Raw genomic sequence first — 27,561 nt, forward strand, 5'->3', positions numbered from 1 at the left:
TGAAATTACAGCACCATGTAACTCCATCCGAATCTCCATCCAGATCCAGGTTGTCCAGATCAGGTTCAGTATCTGCAATAGACTTGCATCTGGATCTAGATCTGAATCAAATCTAGTACCTGGATCTACGTCTGTACTTAGGCATTGCTCTGGGTCTGGATCCAGGCAATCTTGCTCCATTTCATTGCCTGGGGCTGGACTTGCATCTGAACGCCATCCGGATCTGAATCAAGACCAATAACAAGATCTGCATCTGCACTTTGCCATTAGTGAGCATCTGGATCCAAGCAATCTTGTTCCATTTCATTACCTGGAGTTAGCCTTTCACCTGACCTACATCTGGTTATAGAGTTCAGGTTATCTGGCTCAAGACTTGCATCTGGATCTGGATCAGGGCCTGAATCAAATCCAGCACCCGGAGGTACATCTGCATCTCGACCTGGAACTGAACCCAGGGTCTAGATTAGAGTGGTGCTGGAAAAGCACAGCAGGTCAGGCAGCATCCGAGGGGCAGGAAAATCGAGGTTTCGGGCAAAAGCCCTTCCCCTCTATTCCTGATTTTCCTGCTTTCCGGATGCTGTTTGACCTGCTGTGTTTTTCCAGCACCACTCTAATCTAGACTCTGGTTTCCACCATCTGCATGTGGTTAGCACTGCTGCCTCACAGCGCCAGAGACCCGGGTTCAATTCCTGCCTCAGGCGACTGACTGTGTGGAGTTTGCACATTCTCCCCGTGTCTGCGTGGGTTTCCTCTGGGTGCTTCGGTTTCCTCCCACAGTCCAAAGATGTGCAGGTCGGGTGAATTGGCCATGCTAAATAGCCCGTGATGTTAAGTAAGGGGTAAATGTAGGGGTATGGGTGGGTTACGCTTCGGCGGGTCGGTGTGGACTTGGGCCGAAGGGCCTGTTTCCACACTGTAATGTAATCTAATCTGCAGTCCTTGTTTTTACCTGGATCTGAACCCAGGCTTCTGAATTAATATCAGTATTTGAACATAGATTTACATCAGGATCTATATCTGCACCTAGATCTGGGTGTAAATCTAAATCTAGGCCATCTGGCACACATTCAGTACCCAGAGCTATAGTTGCATCTGAATCTACATTTAGACTTGTATCTAAATTTAGATCTGGATTTGAATGCAAGCTATATGGATTAAATACCTAGAATTCGACCTGCAAATCCATCTCCACCCAGACAATAGATCTAGATCTGAATTCAGGTAATCTGGCTCAAGTTCATTATCTCGATCTAGGCTTGCATCTAGATCTACATCTGCAACTAGATCTGGATCTAGATTTAGACTTAAATCTGAATCCAAGCAATGTGGAGCAAGATTGTGGTATGTGGAGCTAGATTTGTCTCTGGATCTACATCTGGATCAAGACCGGTGGTTGGAGTTAGACGTGCTGATGGATCAACCTACAGCTGTATCTACACTTGGATCTGAATCTACAATGAGATTGGTATATGCAACCTGACCTTTAATTGCAGATATTTCCATTACATATGGAGTTTTCTGTCCTCCATTTACATTGGGCTGAATAACATGGCTAAACGATACTGATGATCTGTTTAGTCTCAATACTGGAGCTAACCTTGATTGCTGAATGTTGTTGCAGCATAGAATCTACTAGATGAAAAATAACTTACGTCCATCCACTTTACTGTACACCAATGACAGACTGTAGTTGAGTGCAATTAATGACACATTGATGCACAGTATGCTACAAGATGTCATAAACATATACATTGAGTAGCCTGTAACTATGTTGCATTGATTGTGGAGGCTAGAGTGTAAAAAAAACTAATGCAGTAGCTACAGAAACACCTGTATCCAATAAGAAAGATTGCAATAGATTTTAATTCAAGATATCTTTTAGTAAGTAGCAGAAATAGCATACTTAATAATTTACATTGATAAATTGTTCTTCCCCATCTACAATTCTCTGTACTGTTAGTAGTGAACCATCTGTTCCCACTATTTTTGCTGTAGACCTGTTTTATTTTAAGCATTGATATTTGTTTATGGAATTGGAACCAGGTGTTAAATAGAGAAGAAGAGGTATGACACTCTCTTTACGAATGCATTTCTTTTCCTTCTCTTACTCTGCTCTATAAGTGGAGCATCAAATCATCAAGCTGAAGTTGTTCAACAAACAGCTGTATTATTAGAAAATGTTATTCAGGAAATGCTGGAATCACAGATAAATTAATATCTAGAAACAGGAAAAAACTCAGACAGCCAGCCAGGATTTATAGGATGGTTACTTGTTGGTCCCATAGTTCATGGCTACATGAAACTGATGCAAATATTCTCAACTAAGCTGCTTCCAATTTGGTGTCCAGCCTCCTATTAAGAAATCGCTCCTCTGGAACTTGTACAATAGAGTTATAGAGATGCACAGCCTGGAAACAGACCCTTCAGCCCAACTCGTCCATGCCAACTTGATATCCTAATAAATCTAGTCCCATTTGCCAGCATTTGGCCCGTATCCCTCGAAATCCTTTGTATTCATATACCCATCCAGAGGCCTTTAAATTTTGTAATTGTACCAGTCTCCACCACCTTCTCTGGCAGCTCATTCCATACAAGCACCACTCTCTGCATGAAAGCGTTGCCCCATAGGTCCCTTTTAGATCTTTCCCCTTGCACCTTAAATACATGCCCTCTAGTTTTTGGACTCCCCCCACCCCAGGAAAAAAACCTTGTCTATTTATCCTATCCATGCCCCTCATGATTTTATAAACCTCCATAAGGTCACCCCTCAACCTCTGACACTCCAGGGAAAACAGCTCTAGCTTATTCAACCTCTCCCTATAGCTCAAACCCTCCTACCTGGGCATCGTCCTTGTAAGTCTTTTCTGAACCTGTTCAAATTTCACAACATCATTCCTATGTCAGGGAGACCAGAACTGCACGCGATATTCCAAAAGTGGTCTAACCAATATCCTGTACAGCCAGAACATGATCTCCCAACTCCTATACTCAATACACTGACCAATAAGGGCAAGCATATCAAATGCCTTCTTCACTATCTTGTCTACCTTCAACTTCACTTTCAAGGAATTATGAACCTGCACTCCAAGTTCTCTTTGTTTAGCAACACGCCCCAGGACTGTACCATTAAATATTTATAGATGGAGATTTAAATTTAAAATAGTGAAAGATTATAACTATATAGTATAATTTCCCATTCAGATCTGACAAAATGACAAATCGCTGATGTGAAGAATGAGTCACTAAAATCAATTTATTTGTATAATGTTATCATTTATGTAGTAAAACCCAATCTTATTTTCAAAGCTATCGTGAAATATTACTGGCGGAAAAGCAGGCCACAGTGCAAGGTTAGATAAACTTGTATAAGAGTTATGCAAGTCTGTCTAACTCTTATGGAAGTCTGTGTAAGAGTTTATCGCACAGAAACAGGTTAATGTTAGTATTTATGAGTCTCTTTCCACCTCTCTTCATCTAACTCCATAAATTCCTTCTATTAATTTCTGTCTTACATTTATCTTGCTTCTGATTAAATGCATCCATGTTATTTGCCTCAAATACTTCATGTAGCAGCGAGTTCAACGTTCTGACCACTCTCTGGGTAAAAAAGTTTCCTCTGAATTCCTTAGGGGATGTATTAGTAACTTCCATGTATTTCTAGCTTCTGGCTCTGTTCTCACCCATAAGTGGAAACATTTTTTATGTCAATCCTACCAAATCCTCTCATAATCTTAAAGATTTGTATCATTGCTCCCCATTAATCTTCTCTCTTATACAAAAAGAGGCCTAGCCTGGTCAATTATTCTTGATACAGTTTGAACAAAAGCACACAATTACAGCACAATTATATTTTATTCAAAAAAGACTTAACATCAGTTACAGACATACATAATATTCAAAATAAGTCATTTTGTAAGAATTTTTTTCCCTAAATGTAACACATTCCCTTAAAGCTCCAGTACTAAAATTGATCAAGTGCAAAAGAATGCACGTAAAATCATTAATATAATGAGATTGTATCGCACCAATTTCGTTTAATTAATCTTGAAGAATTTGTGGGCAACAAGAATGATATTAATAAAGGAGACACTTCAAGCAGTCACCAACAATAGGAAATATATTCTCCAGTTGATCTAGAAATTAAACTCAAAGCTAAACACTCTGTTTTTCAAAACAGAGAAAACAATGCAGCAATGTCAGTGTGAATGATCAATTTCCTGCTGTCTACTGTTTTAATGACATAAACTTATTTAGTTCACATTTACTAACCATTTGTTAAATGATAATGTAGGCATAATTCCAGAGGATGATAGAACCGCTCTTGAGAAGTGACAGGTGATGGTTTAACCAGGGGTCACTATGCCTCAGCTGAGGAGTGTGGTCGAGAAGATGGGACCTTCATGGTGATTTAAGCTGGAATGGAAATCGAACCAGTGTTGTTGGCATCACTCTGCATTACAAACCAATCAATCATTCAGGCCAACTGAGCTAACCAGCCCCTCATTGTTAAAAACAATGGTCCAGGACATTCGACATCGAACCTTCGGGTGACCATCCTCCAAGGCAGACTTCGGGACAGACAGCAGAGAAAAGTGGCTGAGCAGAGGCTGATAGCTACGTTCGGTACGCATAGGGAGGGCCTCAACCGGGACCTGGGGTTCATGTCACATTATAGGTAACCATCATTCCACTATACACACACACACACACAGATACAGGCACTCCTACAGTGATAGCACCAATGCTGGTGCAGCAATGTGTAAAATTGGCACCCACACACACCCTTACAGACACACACTCTCCCACACTCACAAATGCACCCCCTCACAGACTTAAGACACTCTGCACTCACTACACACACATACACTTTCTCACACTCACAACCCCTAACCCAGACAGACAGACAAAGACCCACATGCACACATATTTTATGGGGTGAATTTGTACTTGCAGGGTTACATTGTACTTTGCTCAAAATCTGCATGGATTCATGTAAAACTCCATTATCTCACTTTTTATATTAGAATCAATCTAAACATCAGGTCATAGACAGTGAACACAGGGGGTCAACACCTTCAACATATTGTCTAGCTATCACCATTGTTAACAGCTAACCCGAGAATGCAACTTTTTAAAAAAAGGTTTTGTGATTTACACATGAAGGAAGTGAAACTATCATGGTATTCTAACAGATGAAAGGCTTAACAGACAATCAATTTTTCAATGTATAATTTCATTTGCATCACACTGCAAATTTTTGCTATAAATTCTGTGTATTAGGATTGAGCCCTCCACTATCACCTGATGAAGGGGCGTCACTCCGAAAGCTGGTGCTTCCAATTAAACCTGTTGGACTATAACCTGGTGTTGTGTGATTTTTAACATTGTTAAAAATGGAGTGTTGATATAGGTATGTCACAAGAAGTCTTTAATAGTGCAAATGCCAGCACAATTCGCCTTCCTTTCTCCCAGTACCAGTTATGATCCCATGTTTATTACCTTCTATGTTCTTCCCCACTCATTAAACCAACCTGAATCCTTTTGCAGCTTCTTTTGTCCTCCTGAATGCTTACTTTCCTAAGAAATTTTCAATTGCCAGTAAACTTGGAATGCATTACACTTCTGGCAAAAGTGAGGGCTGCAGATGCTGGAAACCAGAGTCTAGATTAGAGTGCTGCTGGAAAAGCACAGCAGGTCAGGCAGCATCCGAGGAGCAGGAAACATTGATTATATGCTTTTCCAGCACCACTCTAATCTAGACTCTGCATTACACTCCATCCCATCATCAATACAGATTGTAGATATCTGAAAGACAAGCACTGATTCTTGTGATTATACGAGTAGTTGCAGTGTGTTAACCAGCCTGTTTATTCCTACTCTGTCTTCTCTTAGAAACCAAACTCCAATTGTGCTAATATATTACTCCATTCAATTTGCTGTTTTAGCCAATATCTTAAATACTTGTGAAAATCCAAATACACTGTATCTAATGGTTCGTCCTTAATTCATCCTATTAGTTACAACATTAACCAAAAAAATCAGATGAATTAGTCAAAACAGGATTTCATTTTCATAAATCTGTGTTGACTTCCTAAATGCTTGTGGGATAAATCTAAATTAGGCCTTTCTGTAATTACAGTGATAGCACCAATGTTGGTGAAGCTTTGTTATCATGACCCTTATAATAGATTTAACACTTGTTACTACTAAAGTAAGGCTAAGTGGCCTTTGTACTGTTTCTTTTTTCTCTTGCTGTTTTCTGGTGCATTGGGGTTACATTTCCTACCTTGCAAACAGGGGGAGTTCTAGGAGTTCAAAGCCTATATATCAACACTTCCATTGCCTTCTTTCTCTAGGCCATTGGGTCCAGTGCATTTGTTTTTATTTCCATAAATTTTTCCAGCAGCCGTTCCTGACTGAAACGGATCACTATATGTTCCTCACCTTCACCAAACCCTTGGTTCCCTATTACATCCAGAATATTTTTTGCATGTTTCACAGTGAAGATAAATAAAAAGCATTTGTTTAATGTCAGTACCATTTCCTTATTCCCTCTAATTTGTCCTGTCTCTGCCACAAAGGAACCCAACATCCTCTTGAGAAACTCTTTTTGGATACATATAGAATCTTTTACAATCTATTTTTGTACCTCTAGCTAGTTTACTTTCCTATTTATCTTTACCATTTTTGGTCATCCTTTATGAAATTTTCAAACTTTCAAATTCTGAAACTAACTACTTTTTGCAACGTTATTAGTCTCTTCCTTGAATATCACATTTGCTTTTTTTGTTAGCTACAGATGATTCATTTTTGCCATGGAGTTTTTATTTCACAAAGGAGTGTATGTTCATTGTGAATTCATTTTTGTGTAATTGTCTACGTATGTTCATATCTTTTAACTTAACTTCCCAATTTATGTTAGCCTCAATCGAAATAGTTTGCTTTGTTCAGATTAAAGACAATAGTTTTAGGCTTCACTAACTGCCTATAGAATTCTTATACATTATCGTGACTTCTCTGTATGTTCCTTTACTACATTTAACACTGTTTAATTGTACAACAACAAATCTAAATTAGGACTTTCTGTAATTACAGTGATAGCACCAATGCTGGTGCAGCAATGTGTAAAATTGGCAGGCATGGCTGCAGCAGAATTTCACAACTCACAGATGCCCACATTGGACCATTTGATAGCCATTCAACCATGCCAAAGGGATCTTAATGCCACCCACACCAGCCACATAGAGGCAGCATGTATCTGGCTCAGTGACACCACACCTGACAAATTTGCTTTTAATGTTTATGGAAAATGAAATTTTATAAGCTAAATATTCACAGAAATAGAAACAATATTAAAAAACGATAAACAGATAAATTGTAGCACCTTATGTCAAACACTTATGCAATATACATTTTGACTACCACCTGGATATTGAAGGATGTTTAATTCACTAGAAAAGTAAAGATGCAAGTAGTTTAAAAAGGACAAGCTTGGAGTAGTTCCAGTCTTATGAGCTAATTTTTGCACATGACCGACATCAATGTGTGGAAGTTACTGGCATTGGTAACTGTTCAGATACCTGCCGAAAATAGGTGTTGGTAACTTCAACATGCAAGTCAGAAGTTCAACACTTGTTTGAATATGACTGTGAGAGAGGGGACAATGTTCAGTGGAGCAGATGCCAGGTCTGATCCATTCAGCATCTTGGAGTGATTACCACCTCTACTATTAGAGCGGTGGTCGTTATTTCTTTCTGATAAATTTCTCTAGCAATTTCTTGACTGAAACTGATAACCATTTGTTCCTCACTCTCACCAGAACCTTGGTTCCCCATTACATGTGGAATTGGGAAGAACAGTCAAAATCAGATATTGCATTCTGGCAGGCAAATTTCAATTCACCCTCACTCACACTCAAAAGTGCAGCCCAATTAACAGACACCAAGTGACAGCTTTATATTCGTGGTTAGAAATCTTGGTCCTTTTTGGTAAAGAGGTCATGGAGAATCCATGAGGTTTCATATTTAACTCAATGCAAGATTAAGTTCAAAGTACTGCTGCTTGTACCATTTCCTTGATGTTCTTTCATTGACAAGCAGGGGCCTTAGCATCTTGAACCACATAGAATGCGTAGGAAAGAGCAGGGAGAACAATCGGTTTTCCTGGTTGAAGCACTTTCCCAGTGATAATCGGCAATGTCTTCCTGTCCACCATTTTGAGAAGCTTGCCGTTGAGTTGAACAGACCTAAGAATCAGACACAAGTTTTGATTTCTCATGCGGTGCACTTGCCTATTGCACTTGCCCCCTTGCGACAAATTGGACTGAATTTCACCATCTCATGAAGACTATGGGAATTACATGCACAATGCCATTGGATTATTCTCAAGGATTCTTCAGTTATAGAGTCATAGATTCATAGAGATGTACATCATGGAAACAGACCCTTCAGTCCAACCTGTCCATGCTGACCAGATATCCCAACCCAACCTAGTCCCACCTGCCAGCACCCGGTCCATATCCCTCCAAATCCTTCCTATTCATATACCCATCCAAATGCCTCTTTAATGTTGCAATTGTACCACTCTCCACCACATCCTCTGACAGCTCATTCCATACACGTACCACCCTCTGCATGAAAAAGTTGCCCCTTAGGTCTCTTTTATCTTTCCCCTCTCACCCTAAACCTATGCCCTCTAGTTCTGGACTCCCTGACCCCAGGGAAAAGACTTTGTCTACTTATCCTATCCATGCCCCTCATAATTTTGTAAACCTCTATAAGGTCACCTCTCATCCTCTGATGCTCCAGGGAAAACAGCCCCAGCCTGTTCAGCCTCTCCCTGTAGCTCAAATCCTCCAACCCTGGCAACATCCTTGTAAATCTTTTCTGAACCCTTTCAAGTTTCACAACATCTTTCCAATAAGAAGGAGACCAGAATTGCACGCAATATTTCAACAGTCGCCTAACCGATGTCCTGTACTGTGCAACATGACCTCCCAACTCCTGTACTCAATACTCTGACCAATAAAGGAAAGCATACCAAACGCCTTCTTCACTATCCTATCTACCTGCGATTCCACTTTCAAGGAGCTATGAAACTGTACTCCAAGGTCTCTTTGTTCAGCAACACTCCCTAGGACCTTACCATTAAGTATATAAGTCCTGCTAAGATTTGCTTTCCCAAAATGCAGCACCTTGCATTTATCTGAGTTAAGCTCCATCTGCCCATTGGCCCACCTGGTCAAGATCCTGCTGTAATCTGAGGTAACCCTCTTCGCTGTCCACTACACCTCCAATTTTGGTGTCATCTGCAAACTTACTAACTGTACCTCTTATGTTCGCATCCAAATCATATATGTAAATGGCAAAAAGTAGAGGGCCCAGCACTGATCCTTGTGCACTCCATTGGTCACAGGCCTCTAGTCTGAAAAACAACTCTCCACTACCACCCTCTGTCTTCTACCTTTGAGCCAGTTCTGTGTCCAAATGGCTAGTTCTCCCTGTATTCCATGAGATCTAACCTTGCTAATCAGTCTCCCATGGGCAATCTTGTTGAACGCCTTCCTGGAGTCCATATAGACCACATCTACTGCCCTGCCCTCATCAATCCTCTTTGTTACTTCTTCAAAAAACTTAATCAAGTTTGTGAGACATGATTTCCCATGCACAAAGCCATGTTGACTATCCCTAATCAGTCCTCGCCTTTCCAAATACATGTACATCCTGTCCCTCAGGATTCCCTCCAACAACTTGTCCACCACTGACGTCAGGCTCACCGGTCTATAGTCCCCTAGCTTGTCTTTACAACCCTTCTTAAACCCTTCACATTTGCCAACGTCTTGTCTTCCGGCACCTCACCTGTGACTATTGATGCTACAAAAATCTCAGCAATAGGCCCAGCATTCACTTCTCTAGCTTCCCACAGAATTCTCGGGTACACCTGATCAGGTCCTGGGGATTTATCCACCCTTAACTGTTTCAAGACATCCAGCACTTCCTCCTCTGTAATCTGGACATTTTGCAAGATGTCACCATCTATTTCCCTACAGTCTATATCTTCCATATCCTTTTCCACAGTAAATACTGATGCAAAATATTCATTTAGTATCTCCCCCATTTTCTGTGGCTCCACACAAAGGCTGCCTTACTGATCTTTGAGGGGCCCTAATCTCTCCCTAGTCACCCTTTTGTCCTTAATATATTTAACTAGGAAATGGTAACACCCACACATGGACTAAACCACTTGGTAGAAAAAGTGTCACCCTTCCTTCCAATCAAGAGCCAACATCAAGGACGGGATACCCAATTACAATCTACAGCAGCTGCCCCAACACAGCTATGCAGTAGCCAGACCTCACTCCTTGAACCTTTCAGACATCTCAACTGTATTCCAGCCTCTACTCTTGATAGATCTTCCTGCACAATCATCTCGCAGTTTTTCTTTTATCTGCCAGTCTCACCCACTAAGTCCTTCACTTTCCCAGATTCTGGTACTCTGTGTCCTGGAAAATGTGTGGATGCTTCCCTCAAGGCTGCAGGCCAGGACATACACCTCCAAATAGGAGCCTGAGGAAGCAAGGTCTATTGCAACTGATGCAGACATCACAGCAGAGATCAAACACTTGTGACATTAAACAAGTAATTAATACCTTGGAGTGACTGATATTATGAATGTACTGACTTTAAATGGGGCTGTTTTGTGACTGATTTAAAAATAAATGTTGCAAGTATGCCCACCCAGAGTGTCCAAGGGACCCATATTTACTTGCTTTCTCATTAACTGAATTATAATTAGTTCCTCCCACACCCCAGAAAAAATGATGAGCAGGAACACAGGAACTATCAATTTTATAAATTATGATAACACTCTTGCAGTTTGTCCGCCACACAACAGATACAGTCTCAGGAGCTAGAACATCTACTTGGTCCTGACAGTTGTATTCATGCCTCTGAATTAAGTTAATGGATATAAGGCCCACTGCTGGATTTGAGCAGATAGTCTAGATGGAGAGTATGGTGCAGAGGGAATACTGCACAGCTACTTCAGATGTCATGAAAAAAATTCTAATGCTGCTATTTAAAGAAAACGAAGGATTGTCTCTCTGTTTCCTGATTATTTTTATCCTTACAGCTATGGCTTGGTTATGTAACTCGTTACTAATTGTGGCCTTTTGTAATATGCAAATTCATTGTTGCATTTCCCCCATTTAAACTTCAAAAGCACTTCACTGGTTGATGGCCAGAGGGTACAATGCAAGCAATAGCAGCTGGACTCAAATCTGTCTGAAACAGGATTACATGGCGATGGTGGGGTTTGGGTGGTTGGGAGACAGTGAGGGAAGGATCATGATGGGGTTGCAGTGGTAATGGTAATGGGGCAGGTAATGGAAATGCTTTCCATAGAAATGACCCATAGCTTGACCTCTTCAAGCAATTTGCAAAAGTGAAATAAAAAGAGTAACATCGGCTCAAATGAAGATCATCATAAATACTTTTAGATAACCTAGTCACTGAATTTGTTAAAAGCCAAAAGGTGTGCTTACTGTGAATATAATCCTTTCCTACTGTCACCAGGTTGAAGCAAGTACTGAATAGTTTTGTTGAACAAAGAGCAGCAAAGGAGAATGTGTTTGTCTTGGTCACTCAGGTTTAAAGCAAACATCGTTACTGATCCATTTCGATAGATGTAACTGGAAGTGGAGAAAGATGAATTAGTATTATTGTTGATAATCATTAATCAAGTTCTTCAGTGGACAAGGTCAGAAGTCACAACACCAGGTTATCATCCAACAAGTTTATTTGAAATCACAAGCTTTCAGAGTGCTGTTCCTTCATCAGGTAAAGTTCACCTGACTTCACCTGACAAAGGAGTGGCATTCCGAAAGCTTGTGATTTCAAATAAACCTGTTGGACTATATCTGGTGCCATGTGACTTCTGAGTATTAATAAGCTATTGTCAGTGCCTTACTTACAAAATCATTCACTCCTTGAGCATATTATTCTGGGTACTAGCTAATGAAAAACACACACACATACAAAGCAGGCAGATATTTCATGGAGGTAGGGTTTTAGTTAGGTCAGTTGGCTGGACAGCTGATTTGTAATGCAGACTGACGCCAACGCTGCCGGTTCAATTCCCAGATCACCTGAGGTCACCATGAAGGTCCCACCTTCTCAATCTTTCCCATTGCCTAAGACTGATGGTCAGGTTAAACTCTCTCTTTAATGAAAGAGCATCCCTCTAGGTCTATGGAACATTATTTATTGGAGGTGACAGAGACCTTTTTCTTTATTCACAGGAAGAGGGCATCACTGGCTATGCCAGCATCTAGTGCCCATCCCTAATTGGCGAGTAAAAGTCAATCACATGTGGGTCTGGAGTCACAAGTAGGCCACACCAAGTAAGGATGGCAGATTTGCTTCCCGAAAGGACATGAGTGCGCCAGGTAGGATTTTCTGATAATCAACAATGGGATTCATGGTCATCTTAATTGAATTCAAGTTCCACTATCTGTCATGGCAGGATTCAAACCTAGATCCCCCAAACACTACCTCTGGATTAGCAATCCAGCATAATACCACACATATTAGCAATCCAGCATAATACCACTAGACCGTCACCTCCCCTAACTAATTGTCTTTTAGAATCCTGTGTCACTTTTCTCATTAAGTACCAACTGAGCAGTGTTAGGCTTTCTCTGCCATTAAGGACCTTGGGGGCAGAGGTCCCAGTGCCAAGACTACTTCCTGATAGAGGCCAACAGCTCCACTGGGCATTGGTGGCTGCTGCTGGTAATGCACCAGTGCGGGCACAGGGTCACCAATGGACCCAGGCACAGGGAAGTGATGAGAATAGCAAATGGCTGTCCTCCATGATGCAGGTTCCTTGGTCAAGCACTGAATGCCTATACGTGAAGGACCTTCAGAAGCCTACGAGCATCACTGATAGGGAGTCTGCTGCCTGCTGAAGTCCAGCAGTGATGGGATGAGGACTGTAACTGGGCATTGAGGGCCTCAACTGTCAACAGTGGGAAAGCCAGATAGCTGATTTATGTTGGACTTAATCAGTGTTGAGATTGAATGGAGGCAGGGTCCCCATTCATCACCAAGCTCAATACAGCAGGGGCAGGAAATTCTGCCCATATTCCCACAGCAAAATGATTGCACGTTTCCTTTGAAGAATTTTATTTGCAGCCTATTTAGAAAACAGAAGAAAATAGCAAAACATCACACTGTGACTTTAGTCCCAGCAATTGTATTTCAAAATGAGACAATTTAATCTCACTCTTTGGAATGAAAAAAAGCACAAAACAAATAATTCTTAGATGGACTTCTGCCCAGATTTATGCCATTAAAATTAAATTGGAAATATAAGTGTCTATTGCACTACTTTCTTATCACACAAATAACAGAGGCACATGATATGAAGCTTGGCAAAGGCTGAATGATGTTATTGTCGAAATATTTAGTCTGGTCCTTTAGACATTAATGAAAGTATTAATACATTCATTTTATACAGTTAACCTTTAAATTCAAAGAACAACTTAATAAATTATGTTTATTAATAGACATTCTGTAGTGTAAACGTTGAGTATTGCTGAAAAAGGTCACATTTTGTCAAGCTTTCATCTTGCGCTCATCAGAACATTCACAAGAATAAAATTGTAAAATGAGAACAAAATTTTATATTGTGTGAGCATAGACTGCTGACTGGTTGGCAAAGGGACTCTGATTGGAAGAGATGTTGCCACAGAGTAGGTTAGATGATGACTGACATTTAACTGCCTCAACTTAAAAAAGCTTAAATCAGATAGGTTGACTCTAATTGGTCAAGACACTGCCCTGACAAATGAACTATAGATTGGCACTCAACTATTTTGTTAATTTGATACACGTGCAATGTGTGTACATGTTCTTTCTGTCATATGCATATATTTCTAACATATTGTGTGTGTCCACATGTACCATTGCAATTACACCTTTCTGCCATAATAGGTCACTTTCATACCTTCCACCAAACATGTTAAGGTTATACAGAAGTGCCCTTAAGTATTACTAGTTAATTAATTCAATATGAAATTAGAATATAAAATTGAAGCATAGAAAAATGTTCACATGAAATTACATCTGCATGTTGTGGTTTAATTATTCGTGTTCTCTAAATTACACATGACCTAAATAATGAACTCGGTTTGGACGTGTCATTAACAAATTTGTGGGGGTTCAGAGTAAGTCTTGGGCATTGATAGAGCCTATCAGAAGGGTTGAAGAAAAAGGGAATTGTTAGAGGATTTCTTGCAGGAAAAGAAGAAATATTGAATGGGGTGCCCTGGAAGAATAGCATATAGGCCCCAGTTGCAACTAATTTTGGAATGTAATAATCCAAATGTCAGGAAGAAAGTTCATGCTATGTTAACTTGGAAGGCTTATCTATAATTTCTTCTCCCCCTACAATTTCACTTCAGGTCACAATGCTTCAGATAATTACAGATAAATCTTCCAAGTAACAGTATGACATTTCTTTCTGACCTTTATCAGAATTAGTACAATCCACATTACCCACATCTTAAAACTTAAAAGTAAATGCCAAAATTGTTTCAACATCATTAAACAATGTAGGGTTCCAACTTTTTATTTTCTTGTGTTAACAGTTACCTCCAACGCACAACAATGCTAGACAGCTAAAATTTTGGTCTGTCCTTTGCTTTTACTGTTTTACAAGAAAACCTAAACTTTTTTAAACGATTGAATTTCAAATTGAACAGGAAAACTCAACTGAACAGATCTGTGTTTGAATTACTGTTTTTGATTGGACTGCACCTTCCTTCCACTTTATAACAGGGAATACATTTTAAAAATATCCCATTGACTGTAAAGTGTTTTGGGGCATCATGAGATTAAGAAAGCTGCTAAATAAAATACCAATCGATCTTTCTGATTCACGATGTTAAAGAAAACAAGAGCCTAATGATGTCTTGGCCAAAATTCTCCCTTCAACCAGCTCCATCACCAAGAATAGATTAGTTGTTTCTTCTTTTTTTTTGTGGGGCAGTGTTATGGACAAAATAGCTGCCACAAAGAATTTACTTGACATTGAACTATTCTAAAATGGGTCAGACAGGATAAGCATGATTTCTAAATCCGATCCCTTGTCTTCATCAGCGAAAATGTTTTTGAATTGGAAACTATTTAGCAGCCAAATACTATCAATTTGCAAGCTCTCCATGAGGTCCATATGGCAAGACTTCCTCTCTGCTCCTTAGCATATATTGAATGTTTTGTTTTAATAAAACCTCCATATCTTCAATTCAAAATTACCGGGGCCCTTAAGTTGAAGGTTTGCTAAATCTTTTATCTTTCACTTAACACATCATTGAATTCTTTACGAAAAAAGAGTGCATTCATAATGGATTAAAACTACATGTAGAAGTCAATTTAGAAAACAAAACAAGAAGTCATTGCACCATTTGTAAATGATGCTTTCATGTTCAGTTCACTTCATTTCTGACTCAGGTCATGTAAAAGATACAATGACACTATTTTAAAGAAGTAGACAGGCAGGATACTGGAAGAACACAGCAAGCCAGGCAGCATCAGGAAATGCAGAAGTCAATGTTTTGGGTGTAACTGTTCTTCAGGACTGAGGGTGAGTTGCCGGGCAGGGGGGGGGGGGGGCGCAGAGGGAGCTGCAGTTAAAGGGAGAGGTAGGGGCAGGGTGGTAAAGTGGGGATAGGTGAAGACAGACAGAGGGAGGTAGAGGTAGAGGTAGAATGAATCCGGTTGGTGGCAGGGAGGGGGAGGGGATTGGAAGGGAGTCGGGGGATGGGGAGGGAGGTTCTGGCCACTCCTTATTCATCAACCAATCTTACCATACACGATCTTATCTAGTCATTATCATTTTGCTGTTTGTAAGAGTTTGTGTATAGATTAGCTGTTTGTTTCCTCGATTACAATTGTGACCACACTGCTACAGCATTTAATTGTCTGGAAGGCCTTTTGGGACATCTTGGAGGTTGTGAAAATTGCTATAGAAATTCAAGTTCTCTGTTATTGTGTGGGCATAGGATAAGGTATAAATTCTGCTCTGTTAATAAACTGAAGTGAAAGTCTGACATTGTCATCTGGGCCTTCAAAAATGAGTCCATGACAATAGCAGCAACCACTTGGTGCAATCAATAAGCATCCAAATGAAATACAAAAAATGCTCTAGACCAGCATTAGGTAAGAACAGTATTCAGGAAGGTCCTTTACCTGTTGGGGTTGGTACAGTGCATGTACACACGTAAGGTTCCATTGTCGGCTGTGTCTTTGTGCACAGCAGATACATTCAGTACCCTGGTGCCGACAAGTCTTTTATAAATGAGAGAAAGCCAATAATCCTGCAAAGAACAGAAATAAAGGTTTTTTTGTATGTTTGTTTTAATCAGGAATTCCTAAAGATGAGGAGACAGATACTAAAACTGTAATATGTGAGAGAGCCTGCAGTCAATTACAGAACCTGATTCAAGTAGATTTGGCAGTTTCTTTGTATAATTGCTATGTTACAGGGCTTTTAAAGAATGTATTCACAGAAATTTGGCGTCACTAGTAAGACCAACTTTTATTGCCTTTTCCAAACTGTCTGATGATTCAGCATCTTAAAATAAAACCAAATGGTTTGCTCAGCCAATTCAGTAGATAGCTAAGAGCCAGTCAATTGCCAGAAGTGGCATATATATCAGATCAGATTAGGGCATCAGATTTCCCTCCCTGAAAGATATTGGTGAACAAAATGTGTTTTCTTGAAAAAAAACCCAAATAATCCAATAGTTACATAGTTGCTTTGAGGATCTGTATAGGGTACAAGCAGGCAGGGAAATTAAGTTCTGAGTTTTGTGAAACAGGGGGTTCAACTGAGCGCAGGCAGGGAAAGAGTTAAGTTCTGAGTTTTGTGAAACAAGAGGTTCAGCTGAGCATGACTCAGATCAGATAACAACTTACAGTTAACAATGGGGTGCTGCAGGCAAAGGTAATGGATTAACAAGGTGGAAAAACATTTATTATGTAGAGCCATTTAACAAGATGAGGTAGCATTCAGTAAATGAGGTAAGTTTAACAAGGTGAAAAATATTTATTAGGTGAAGCCAGTTATTCATTCTGTAACAGCAGATTGCTTAATCCTTACAACTGACACTTGCTGATTGTGACGGTCACCCAATCAATATGTATGTTGCCTTATTTAGATGCTCCTCCCCGTAAAATAACGATATAGTTCATTCAGGAACTACTGTTCCAGAGGAGACCGTGAACTCATGTCCCTGTGCACATGGGCGATTGTTCTGTCTCCCTCCATGGCCTGGAATAAAGATGAAAGAGGTAAAACTATGCTGGGTTTCTGAGCGTTTTGCTTCGACTGAGGGGTGAAAGCAGGATGACAGCTTGGATATTAGATTTTTGTCCCACATTAAATTTAAGTTCCACAGGGACTGTGGTGGGATTTGAGCTCATGTACCTGGGGTATACATTCAAGCCTCTGGATTACCATCATGACCACAATGGTGCCACATCTCTCCATCTCCTCACACAAAAACAGCTTCTAATCACACCTTTGCAGTTTAAGAACTTAATGTAAACAAAAAATTGGTTTCAGTAAAATAACCACAAAGCAATTGGACTGTCAAAAAAAAAGTTAACTGGTTCACCAAGAATCTTTAGAGAGAAAACCTGCTGTTTCTAATCTAATCTGGCTCTATGTAACTCCTGTCCAACACCAATGAAGTTGACTCAACTGCCTTCTGAAACAGCCTAGCAAGCCACTCAATTATGCATTAAATTCTTACCCGCAGCTCAAAAAGGCCACATGCTGGAAGATAACGAGAGATGAGCAATAAATGTCAGTCTTGTTAGGAAATTCTGCATCCCAAGAATGAATAATTAAAAGGTTAAAATTGTGAGTACAATGATTCTCTCCACCATACACAATTTTGATAATTCAGTGCCTTTTTTTGCCAAAGAAACACACTTTCTCTGAGATAAATAGGCACCAAATCCTGAGAGATAATGTTGTTTCCCTTGTATAATCTCTTACCTCAATCATAAATATTTACTCGCCCTGTCAGGTTAAATCATTTAATTTAATGTTAAATGTACTTGATAAGTAGCTCTTACTATTTTTCACTCTCTGTATAAATCAATGGAGAGCCACCAGCAATGGCAATTTAAAGCAGTTAATATAACTATATCAGTTGTCTCTATTTCAATGGAAAAGCTCCTGTCTAAGTACCACATCAAGAAACAATTTACTTGGAGTCAAATAAATCTTCTTACCTTCTTAATGATGATTGAGGTGTCAGCAGCACCGCTTCATCTTTCCAAATGGTGCACCTATGCTGTGCTGTTCCCTAGATAATTGTGAATTGTTGCTATTTTGCAGTATCTAGGAGCTTCATTAATTCCTGGAGCTTCTAGAGAAATTCTAGAGAGTTGACAATCCTGTTTTCATTCCCTTCCACTTAGGTCCACAGCCCACCCTTATCAGTGAAAGGGTAAAGTGGCATTCTGCGCTGGAGTGCAAGAGGTAAATCTTGCAAATTGCCTGACTGCAGCAGAATATCACGCCTTCAATGGCAGTATGGTAAATTGTAAATGATACACACAAACACACACACTCCATCTACCAACTCACCCATAAAATGCTGTTTGGTTTGCAACCTGTGATAGCACTGAACATTCTAAGTCAAATGGAGAACATGCAATGAAAATTGTGAATGTTTCTAAACAGTCAGCATGCAGCACACATAATCCTTCCTGTATTGTTCAAATCTCCACCTATCTTAACAACCCACAAAATGGCTATTGAATGAGGATGAAATTGCCTGAATCTATTTCATAATGGAAACATATTTCTGTTCATGATTTTCCAGTCATGTCAGAGAGGGCAAGATCATAGGAAAGGAGGAAGATGTTTTAAAAGCTACACACAAGTTATATTGGGCTCCTCCAATTCAGGGGTCAATCTGAGCTCCCAGTCACCACCCATTTTAATTACCTTTCCCACTCCCTTTCTGACATGACCATCCTTGGCCTCTCCATTCCTACAGCCAGTCAAACCACAAATTGGAGGATCAACACCTCATCTTCCACCTGGACAGCCTACAGCCCAGACAACTCAACATGGAGTTCTCCAATTTCAGATAACCTCCCTTACCATCCCAGACTCCTGTTCAAACACCTCACCTTCCCTTCCATTCCTCTGATTCACCCTTTCTTCCAGTTACCAACTGGATTCATTCCTCCCATTAACCACAACCAGGTCATACCTTCTACTTATGTTCACCTATCCCTACCTTACCTCACCATCCCACCCCTCCCTCCCCCCACCCCCTTCACCTCACCCCCTTATCTGCAACTCCCGCACATCCATCCTCAGTCCTGAAGAAAGGTTACACCCGAAATGTTGACTTCTCCACCTCCTGATGCTGCCTGGCTTGCTGTGTTCTTCCAGCCTCCTGCCTGTCTATCCTAATTAACAGCCCTGCCTGCCCACCCAAGATTCTTTAAATTAAGTCCTGGTCAAATCAGGAATAAAATGTGTGCAGATTGTGAAATCACAGTGCTTACGTGCAATGCAAAGTGAATGTTAGTTTCAGTGTCTTTTAAAATTATTACTTAAAATTAAAAACTGTATCATACATACTGGTAATGGGTCAAGAGTCCTATCCACCAGCTGGTAAAACCCTGCGCCAAACAAAGCCTGTCGGATAACAACATCAATGCCCAATTTAGCCGACAGTCCAAGTTTGTCCAACCACCTGTAAAATAATGAGATGATGAGCTCCTGGGCTGATCAAATGCCTCTCACATCGACTCAATAGATAAAACAAAACAACTATTCTGAAAATCCAGCACCTATATCTGAAATGCTTGCAGGTAGTGGGTGTTAGCTGGAGATTCACCTGGACCTCCACAAACTAAGACTGTGATTGTTGGGTTGTAAGATGTGCACATACAATGTGTAACTTGTAAACAAATATCGAAAGTTACATTAAGTTTGGCTCCAGTTCTATCCTCCGCTAATTGGATTTCTGGATTATAACACTAAGTGATATGAAAAGCAGTCTCCAATGCATTGAAACTCAAACTCTCCACAGTATGATACAGTATTCTTCAAGCTTGATTGCTTTATTAACAAAACAGAATGACTAGTGATTAAAACTTTTCATTTCCCACGCGAATTAGCAGTTCCAAGTTGTTGTCGCAGTAGGTGCCTAACAAACAAACTCAACAGTGCCATCACAACCATGTCCAATCAAGGAAAGGGGGACAAGGGTATAATTCGTCAGTGTTCTCATTACTAATCCTGCAACATCTTTGGACAAATGATTCAAGTATTGGAAGAAGGAATATAATTAGAGTGATATGGTGATCAGCTGTGCTGCCTCACAATGCCAGGGACCTGGGTTCAATTCCAGCTTTGGGAGTTTGCATGTTCTCCCTATGTCTATGTGTGTTTCCTCCTATGTTCAAAAGATGTGATTTGATCAGAGAATCCCTACAGTCTGGAAACAGGCCATTAGGTCCAATAAGTCCACACCCGACCCTCCGAAGAGTGACCCATTCCCCTACCTTATTACTCTACACTTACCCTGACTAATGCACCTAACCTAAACATCCTTAATATCATCGGCAAGTTAGCATGGCTAATTCAGCTAATTTGCACATCTTTGGACTGTTGGAGGGAACTGGAGCACCCAGAGGAAGCCCACGTTTGGTGAATTGGCCATGCTAAACGTTGCTCTGTAGTGTCCAGAGATGTGCATATTAGGTGGTAAAAAAACCATGTGGGATAATGGGGGTGGGTCTGGGTGGGATGTTTTTTGGAATGTCAGTGCAGATTCAATGGATCGAGTGGCCTTTTTCTGCACTATAGGGATTCTATGATTGTATCCTGTGGTTGACTGTGATTCAGTTTAGTAGTTATCCAAGTCAGTCAGAGCACACCTATGATTAATGGTCATTTGGTGAAGGTACTGAAGGGTGATTCTGAACCTCCCTCAGCAAGTAGACAAGGACTGGAACAGATTCCAAACCCTCAGGTACCTCATGGTAATTCTATTACACTTGTTCATCTTGACAGAGGGATGGAAATTACAATGAGACACTGGGGGGACACCTTTCCATCCAGTTCATCATTTGAATTACTTGACGATGTTCCACAAATTGGAGGAGGTGCAAAAAATTGTAAAAAACATTGCATGGAGTCATAGAGATGTACAGCACGGAAACAGACCCTTCAGTCCAACTCATCCATGCCGACCAGATATCCCAACCCAATCTAGTCCCACCTGCCAGCACCCGGCCCATATCCCTCCAAACCCTTCCTATTCATATACCCATCCAAATGCCTTTTAAATGTTGCAACTGTACTAGCCTCCACCACTTCCTCTGGCAGCTCATTCCATACACGTACCACCCTCTGCGTGAAAACGTTGCCCCTTAGGTCTCTTTTATATTTTTCCCCTCTCACCCTAAACCTATGCCCTCTAATTCTGGACTCCCCCACCCCAGGGAAAAGACTTTGTCTATTTATCGTGTCCATGTCCCTCATGATTTTATAAACCTCGATAAGGTCACCCCTCAGTTTCCGACGCTCCAGCTTTAGAACTTGTAAATTTTTTTCTAATTTGCTTTTCTCTTGGATATAGCCCATTCAATGGCTATCAGTGTCAGCGTGTTAGACATTGGACCATCCTCCTCTGGTCAAATTAGCACAATCAGTCAAATTAATTGGATGAAAATTTCTTAGACCTATGGAGTCTTACAGCAAATGAGGATAGGATGCTTCAATCCAACTTCGGGGGAGGGGGGTTACGGGAGGCTGTGGAATTGAATGTCACAGAGCAAAAATTGTGAACACTGGAAAAGGGATGGCTGAAGAGGAAACATTAGCACAAGTAAAACTGGGTGGCCTTCAGATGGTGGGCTGAGCTCATATTTTGAAGCAGACCAGGGAGAATGATACTCTACATTGATTCTACTATACATCTGGCTTCATTCTGAATGATACAAATGTGCTGACCACTGTGCTATAAATTAACTGAGGAATTAGCTCTTACAAGTGGCTTACAGGATAATAATGAATGCTTGCTACTCACATAAAACCAGCTACGTATTTGTCTGAGAGATCAGGAGCTCCTCCTCCGAAAGCTGAACTGGTCTCCCCTAACCATACCTTCTTTTCAGGAGCAATTTTAGAAGCAATCTGTGGTAAGGGAAGTATAAGAGCTTAATGTTAATGTGAAGATCAATATTATTATTGACTGAACCATGAAAACAAGATTAATGATATATTTAAGTCAGAAACAAATATTTATATTTGAAAAGTATATTCATAAAAATAAGTCATAACCAAAACTACTGTGGATTCTAGAAGTCTAAGATAAAACAAAATAATGCTGGAAATATACAGCTGATCAGGCAGCATCTGGACTGTTAACATTTCAGATTGAGCTGACCTTCCTATCAGAAGGATGTTGTGAAACTTGAAAGGGTTCAGAAAAGATTTACAAGGATGTTGCCAGGATTGGAGGATTTGAGCTATAGGGAGAGGTTGGATAGGCTGGGGCTGTTTTCCCTGGAGCGTCGGAGGCTGAGGGGTGACCTTTTGGAGGTTTATAAAATCATGAGGGGCATGGATAGGATAAATAGACAAGGTGTTTTCCCAGGGGTGGGAGAGTCCAGAACTAGACAGCATAGGTTTAGGGTGAGAGGGGAAAGATGTAAAAGGGACCTAAAGGGCAATGTTTTCACACAGAGGGTGGTGCATGTATGGAATGAGCTGCCAGAGGAAGTGGTGGAGGCTGGATCAATTAAAAGGCACCTGGATGGGTATATGAATAGGAAGGGTTTAGGTGGATATGAACCAAGTGCTGGTAAATGGGACTAGATTGGGTTGGGATATCTGGTCGGCATTGGAAAAGTTGGACCAAAGGGTCTATTTTCAAGCTGTACATCTCTCTGACTCTATGAGATGGCTATCATCAGAGGAGCAGCAGAATAGCAACTGTTAATCCTTACTCATTACAGACTACCTGAATCTCAAAAGTTAACCCAACTTCTCTCCACAGATGCTATCTGATCTGCTGAGTATTTCCAGCAGTTTTCTTTTCCATTTAAAGACACTGTATGGTAATTGTGCATCATTGAAAGTGCATGAATTGTTCCATGACCCAGCATGTTAGACAGTCTAAAAGAGACGTTGATTACCTCGGTCTGACATTTGTAAACGACCTGTAAAATGTATAGGAAATGGAGGCACTTGGGGAACAGTGAACATTGTTATCCATTTCAATTTGATCTGACATTTGCAGACGCAAGAGGCCAGGAGCTGTGAAAAGGACTCATTCCAAAATAAAGATATCACTTAAGGAAAGATTGTTCAGCATCTCTATCCATGATCTGAGCAAAAAGATTATGTTTAATTTTAAGTTACATGGGAAAGTTCTGTGTGTAAACTGCACAGCTCACGCACACTTGATAGCTGAGGCTAGCTAACAGCAACAATTGGGAGAGAAACAAATGATTTTCACATTATATATCTTTTGGAGCAGATTTTAGAAGCTGCAGTTATGAGTTTCCATCATTTTCAAACATTTGGCAGTGAGGAGGGTAGCGAGGAGTAAATTTATAAACTGATGTCATGCACTTGTCTAACAGCTGAACACTGTAACACTTCACCGAATAGTATGCTGTAAGTCAAACACTGTTATTCACGAGGCATCGCCAAAGTTAAAGATTTTATAGAAATACACAAAATTCTCCAATTTACCTGTCTTTTAATCCCAGGTTGCTAGATAGCAGAGACCAGTCTTTTCGACTTAACAAGAAATGCTATTTATTACAAATAGATTTCAGCCACAGGTAAATAATTATGAATTCTTGAAGTTTAACTCTACAAATTAAAACTCTAACCCCCTTATAAAACTCACCCGACACACATATGCAGACAGACACAGACAAAAAAAAAGGGTGTTAGAGATGGAGAGGAAAACTAGGGTTGCTATTCAAATGGTCCTTGACAATAGGGTTCACGGAAATAATCCTTTTTGGCTTCTCAGGACTTGTTATTTGGTGAACTCTATTTGGAAGGGGATGGCCAGAGCGACTGGTTCACAACCTAAGGTGCTTTGATTTATTAATTAAAAATAACAATTTATAGCAATTGTTAGCGTCAGAGAGTCAAAGAGATGTACAGCATGGAAACAGATCCTTCTATCCAACTCGTCCATGCCAACCAGATATCCCAACCCAATCTAATCTCACTTACCAGCACCTGGCCCATATCCCTCCAAACCCTTCCTAATCATATCCCCATCCAGATGCCTTTTGAATGTTGCAATCGTACTTGCCTCCACCACTTCCTCTGGCAGCTCATTCCAAACACGTACCATCCTCTGCATGAAAAAGTTGCCCCTTAGGTCTCTTTTATATCTTTCCCCTCTCACCCTAAACCTATGCCCTCTAGTTCTGGATTCCCCCACCCCAGAGAAGAGACTTTGTCTATTTATCGTATCCATGCCCCTCATGATTTTATAAACCTCTGGAAGGTCACCCCTCAGCCTCCGACGCTCCAGGGAAAACAGCCCCAGCCTGTTCAGCCTCTCCCTGCAGTTCAAATCCTCCAACCCTGGCAACATCCTTGTAAATCTTTTCTGAACCTTTCAAGTATTAGAACATCTTTCCGATAGGTAGGAGACCAGAATTCATGCAATATTCCAACAGTGGCCTAACCAATATCCTGTACAGCTGCAACATGACCTCCCAACTCCTGTACTCAATACTCTGACCAATAAAGGAAAGCATACCAAATGCCTTCTTCACTATCCTATCTACCTGCGACTCCACTCTCAAGGAGCTATGAAACTGCACCCAAAGATCTTCTAGTTCAGCAACACTCTCTAGGACCTTACCATTAAGGTGTATAAGTCCTGCTATGATTTGCTTTCCCAAAATGCAGCACCTCTCATTTATCTGAATTAAACTACATCTGCCACTTCTCAGCCCATTGGCCCATTTGGTCAAGATCCTGTTGTAATCTGACCTGTTTCCACACTATAGTGATTTTATGATAAATCAAAAATAGAGAAAAATAAAAAGACATGGACTTTATTACACAAAAGTCTGCTTACCTCAAAAATTTGATTAATTTTAAGAATAAGGCTGTCCAACACCTGAGGGTTCAGGAAGTCCTTCAGTGATGCAGTCCGCCCATTCAAGTAATAACTGGCAAATGATGAAGCATATTATTGATACTGCATGTATTTCAGAGAATGTTAGCTACTCAATCCAGTGAATGCTTGAACATAATTACATAAAAGTTGCATACTTAGACATTTTCATCAACACAGTTTAATTGCATTGATGAAACTAAATTAAAACGAAGATGGTGAGTGTGAAGTGCTTCATTTCCAAATGGGTCAATGGGCTGAGGAGTGGCAGATGGAGTTTAATTCAGATAAATGCGAGGTGCCGCATTTTGGGAAAGCAAATCTTAGCAGGACTTATACACTTAATGGTAAGGTCCTAGGGAGCATTGCTGAACAAAGAGACCTTGTTGCAGGTAGATAGGATAGTGAAGGTGGCGTTTGGTATGCTTTCCTTTATTGGTCAGAGTATTGAGTACAGGAGTTGGGAGGTCATGTTGTGGCTGTAAAAGACATTGGTTAGGCCACTGTTGGAATATTGCATGCAATTCTGGTCTCCTTCCTATTGGAAAGATGTTGTGAAACTTGAAAGGGTTCAGAAAAGATTGACAAGGATGTTGCCAGGGTTGGTGGATTTGAGCTATAGGGAGAGGTTGAATAGTCTGGGTCTGTTTTCCCTGGAGCTGTTTCCTCGGAGGCTGAGGGGTGACCTTATAGAGGTTTATAAAATCATGAGGCACATTAGATTAGATTACTTACAGTGTGGAAACAGGCCCTTCGGCCCAACAAGTCCACACCATCCCGCCGAAGCGCAACCCACCCATACCCCTACATCTACCCCTTACCTAATACTACGGGCAATTTAGCATGGCCAATTCACCTGACCTGCACATCTTTGGAGTGTGGGAGGAAACCAGAGCACCCGGAGGAAACCCACGCAGACACGGGGAGAATGTGCAAACTCCACACAGAGAATCGCCTGAGGCAGGAATTGAACCCGGGTCTCTGGCGCTGTGAGGCAGCAGTGCTAACCACCGTGCCAAAGTGCCGCCCAAAAATGGGCACATGGGCAGTGTAAATAGACAAGTCTTTTCCCTGGGATGGGGCAGTCCAGAACTAAAGGGTATAGGTTTAGGGTGAGACTGGAAAGATATAAAAGAGACCTAAGAGGCAACTTGTTTCATGCAGAGGATGGTGCATGTATGGAATGAGCTGCCAGAAGAAGTGGTGGAGTCTAGTACAATTGCAACATTTAAAAGGCATCTGGATGGGTGTATAAATAAGAAGGGTTTGGAGGGATATAGACCCGGTGCTGGCAGGTGGAACTAGATTGGGTTGGGATACCTGGTCATGGACAGATTGGACCAAAGGGTCTGTTTCTGTGCTGTACATCTCTATGACTCTATTCTGTTCTGGTAGCCAGAACATACGTATTTAAACAATATCTCTTTCCCTTTCCCCAAATTATTTTCTATTACCCTTTGGAAAACTGAACAATGCACTTTAAAGAACCTCTATCCATTCATTAGGATGGTCACAAACGTTTACAAATTTCTAAGTCCCACTTCTTATCTCATGTCCTTCAATACCCCTATTAGCCAAAAGTGTATGAATCATTTCCAAAATTTATAGCTGCATCCATTCTCTCAGCTATCGCATATATTCATCAAGTTTCTGTGTACAATGTTACAGTTTTGTAAGTGTGTACAGAGAGTCCACAAGTTGTGAACAGGTTTAATCTGGAGTCTGTTTGCAAGTCAATTTGTGTGCAAGTCAGAAAACAACCCAGGACAATATAAAGCAGCCATTCATGAGTACAGGAAATATTTGTAGGTCAGATCCTTAAAATTACATCTTGTACAAGATCATATTTGGTGGTACAAGCTAAACCAGACATTCATAAATCATGAATCCCCTGTATTGACCTTCTCATTTAATCTTTGAGAATGTGTCCTCTGGTATTGGGCTTGCATTAAAATGAACTATAACCAGATTGCAGAGGAACTGATCAACGATCACGATCTTAAATATCTCAGTAACATTATCTCTATGTTGTGCATTTATTTCAAATGCCCACAATCTCTCCTCAAAGCACTAAAGGCCAATCCGTATTGCAAGGCCAGGCCATTTCCTATTTGGATCAGTTCCCAAAACTTCATACAGTTGTCAAGGTGAATGTGGAAAACACTAACATCACAGATGTTATTAGGAATGGAATTGTGGAGCATTTTTAAAATGGTGAGCAACTGCAAAGATTTGATTTCCAAAGGGACCTAAGTGACCTTGTCACCAAAACCTAACATGCAGACAGACTGCAAGCTAGAAGGTAAATGGTATGTTTGACTTTACTGCAAGAGGATAACAATACAGGAGCAAAGAAG

At 40.6% G+C, this 27,561-nt stretch overlaps 1 protein-coding gene across 3 annotated transcripts in view; it reads right to left on the minus strand.

Moving 5' to 3' along the window:
- The window catches only part of hpse (heparanase), a 194,155-nt gene that overhangs the window by 149,456 nt on the left and 17,138 nt on the right, over positions 1-27,561 (minus strand). For 2 of the 3 annotated variants that reach the window (XM_072583960.1, XM_072583961.1), the window contains exons 7-12: positions 25,166-25,259; positions 22,133-22,239; positions 19,675-19,789; positions 16,251-16,378; positions 11,543-11,689; positions 3,834-8,245 (exon numbers count right to left, since the gene is read on the minus strand). In XM_072583960.1, coding sequence (XP_072440061.1) covers positions 8,086-8,245; positions 11,543-11,689; positions 16,251-16,378; positions 19,675-19,789; positions 22,133-22,239; positions 25,166-25,259 — 751 coding nt within the window. In that variant the 3' untranslated portion in view covers positions 3,834-8,085. Of the gene's footprint in view, positions 1-3,833; positions 8,246-11,542; positions 11,690-16,250; positions 16,379-19,674; positions 19,790-22,132; positions 22,240-25,165; positions 25,260-27,561 lie in introns of those variants that run through there. The other variant, XR_011962395.1, reaches the window with a different exon arrangement.

Source organism: Chiloscyllium punctatum, chromosome 14, assembly GCF_047496795.1.
Source record: "Chiloscyllium punctatum isolate Juve2018m chromosome 14, sChiPun1.3, whole genome shotgun sequence".
NCBI classification, from domain to species: domain Eukaryota; kingdom Metazoa; phylum Chordata; class Chondrichthyes; order Orectolobiformes; family Hemiscylliidae; genus Chiloscyllium; species Chiloscyllium punctatum.